Here is an 812-nt window from a genome sequence, read left to right as displayed (position 1 = left end):
TGATTTATTAATTATTAGTAAATTAAAAATTTTACAGTGTTTTTTTCCTCAAAATTAATACAAAGAAAATGCTATCAATGATTGTTTAGCTTAAAAGAATAGTACTTCTTTTAAAGCACACTTTTTTCCTTCTCAGAATAGAGCACTAATGCCAGAGAAAATTAACAGGAGGAAATAACTTTCTCCAAGATCACAAGTTACTAGGTAAAAATTATGGGCAGAGCTCGTATTTTCCAATTCCAAAGGCCAAGCACTTTCCGTTAGAACATGTCAGAAGGAAGAGCTGCAGTCCACAGATCATAAAAGTAGCTCTACAGATCAGAAAAGATACAATCTTTTACTTTTTCAGCCATCTTCTCTGCTGGGGTGCTGCAGAACTCAACTGGTGATGGAATCTTCTTTTGACTGCTGACGCCCACATTTCCCAGAAGGTGAGAATGTACTGCTTTTGCCAACTTGTGATTTGTTACTGCCAGTTCTGCTGTGCTGTGGGGCTGGGCACTAGGACAGTAGGTCTGCTCTCTTCCCCACTGCAAGGAAACCAGAAGCTCCTCCAAAAATCTGCATAGAACACACAGGAACATGACCAGTAAGGAGGACAAAATGTGAAAATCACTTAGTACATAAAAAACTTCTAAGATTATTTAATACCTTTTTCTCCCAGAGTTCAGGGAATCTAGTAAATAACTTATAATATAAAAAGCACCTGCCAGTCTATGACTCTTTTTGTGTTTACTGAAGAAGCATAAGTCACAAATGAGATCTTTCTTTTCTAAGCCATTTCCTACCACAGGATGGTTCTTAACTACAAA

General features: G+C 37.2%; 1 protein-coding gene across 1 annotated transcript in view; it reads right to left on the bottom strand.

Annotated features, from left to right (window-relative positions):
- The window catches only part of Blzf1 (basic leucine zipper nuclear factor 1), a 20,225-nt gene that overhangs the window by 3,309 nt on the left and 16,104 nt on the right, over positions 1-812 (bottom strand). The window contains exon 3 of the mRNA XM_023708645.1: positions 342-561. Coding sequence (XP_023564413.1) covers positions 342-561 — 220 coding nt within the window. The remainder of the gene's footprint in view (positions 1-341; positions 562-812) is intronic.

Source organism: Octodon degus, unplaced genomic scaffold (genome assembly GCF_000260255.1).
Source record: "Octodon degus isolate 3935 unplaced genomic scaffold, OctDeg1.0 scaffold00423, whole genome shotgun sequence".
Classification (NCBI taxonomy): Eukaryota; Metazoa; Chordata; class Mammalia; order Rodentia; family Octodontidae; genus Octodon; species Octodon degus.
The sequence above is the reverse complement of the archived record's forward strand: the minus strand, read 5'-3'. Positions and strand labels throughout refer to the sequence as shown.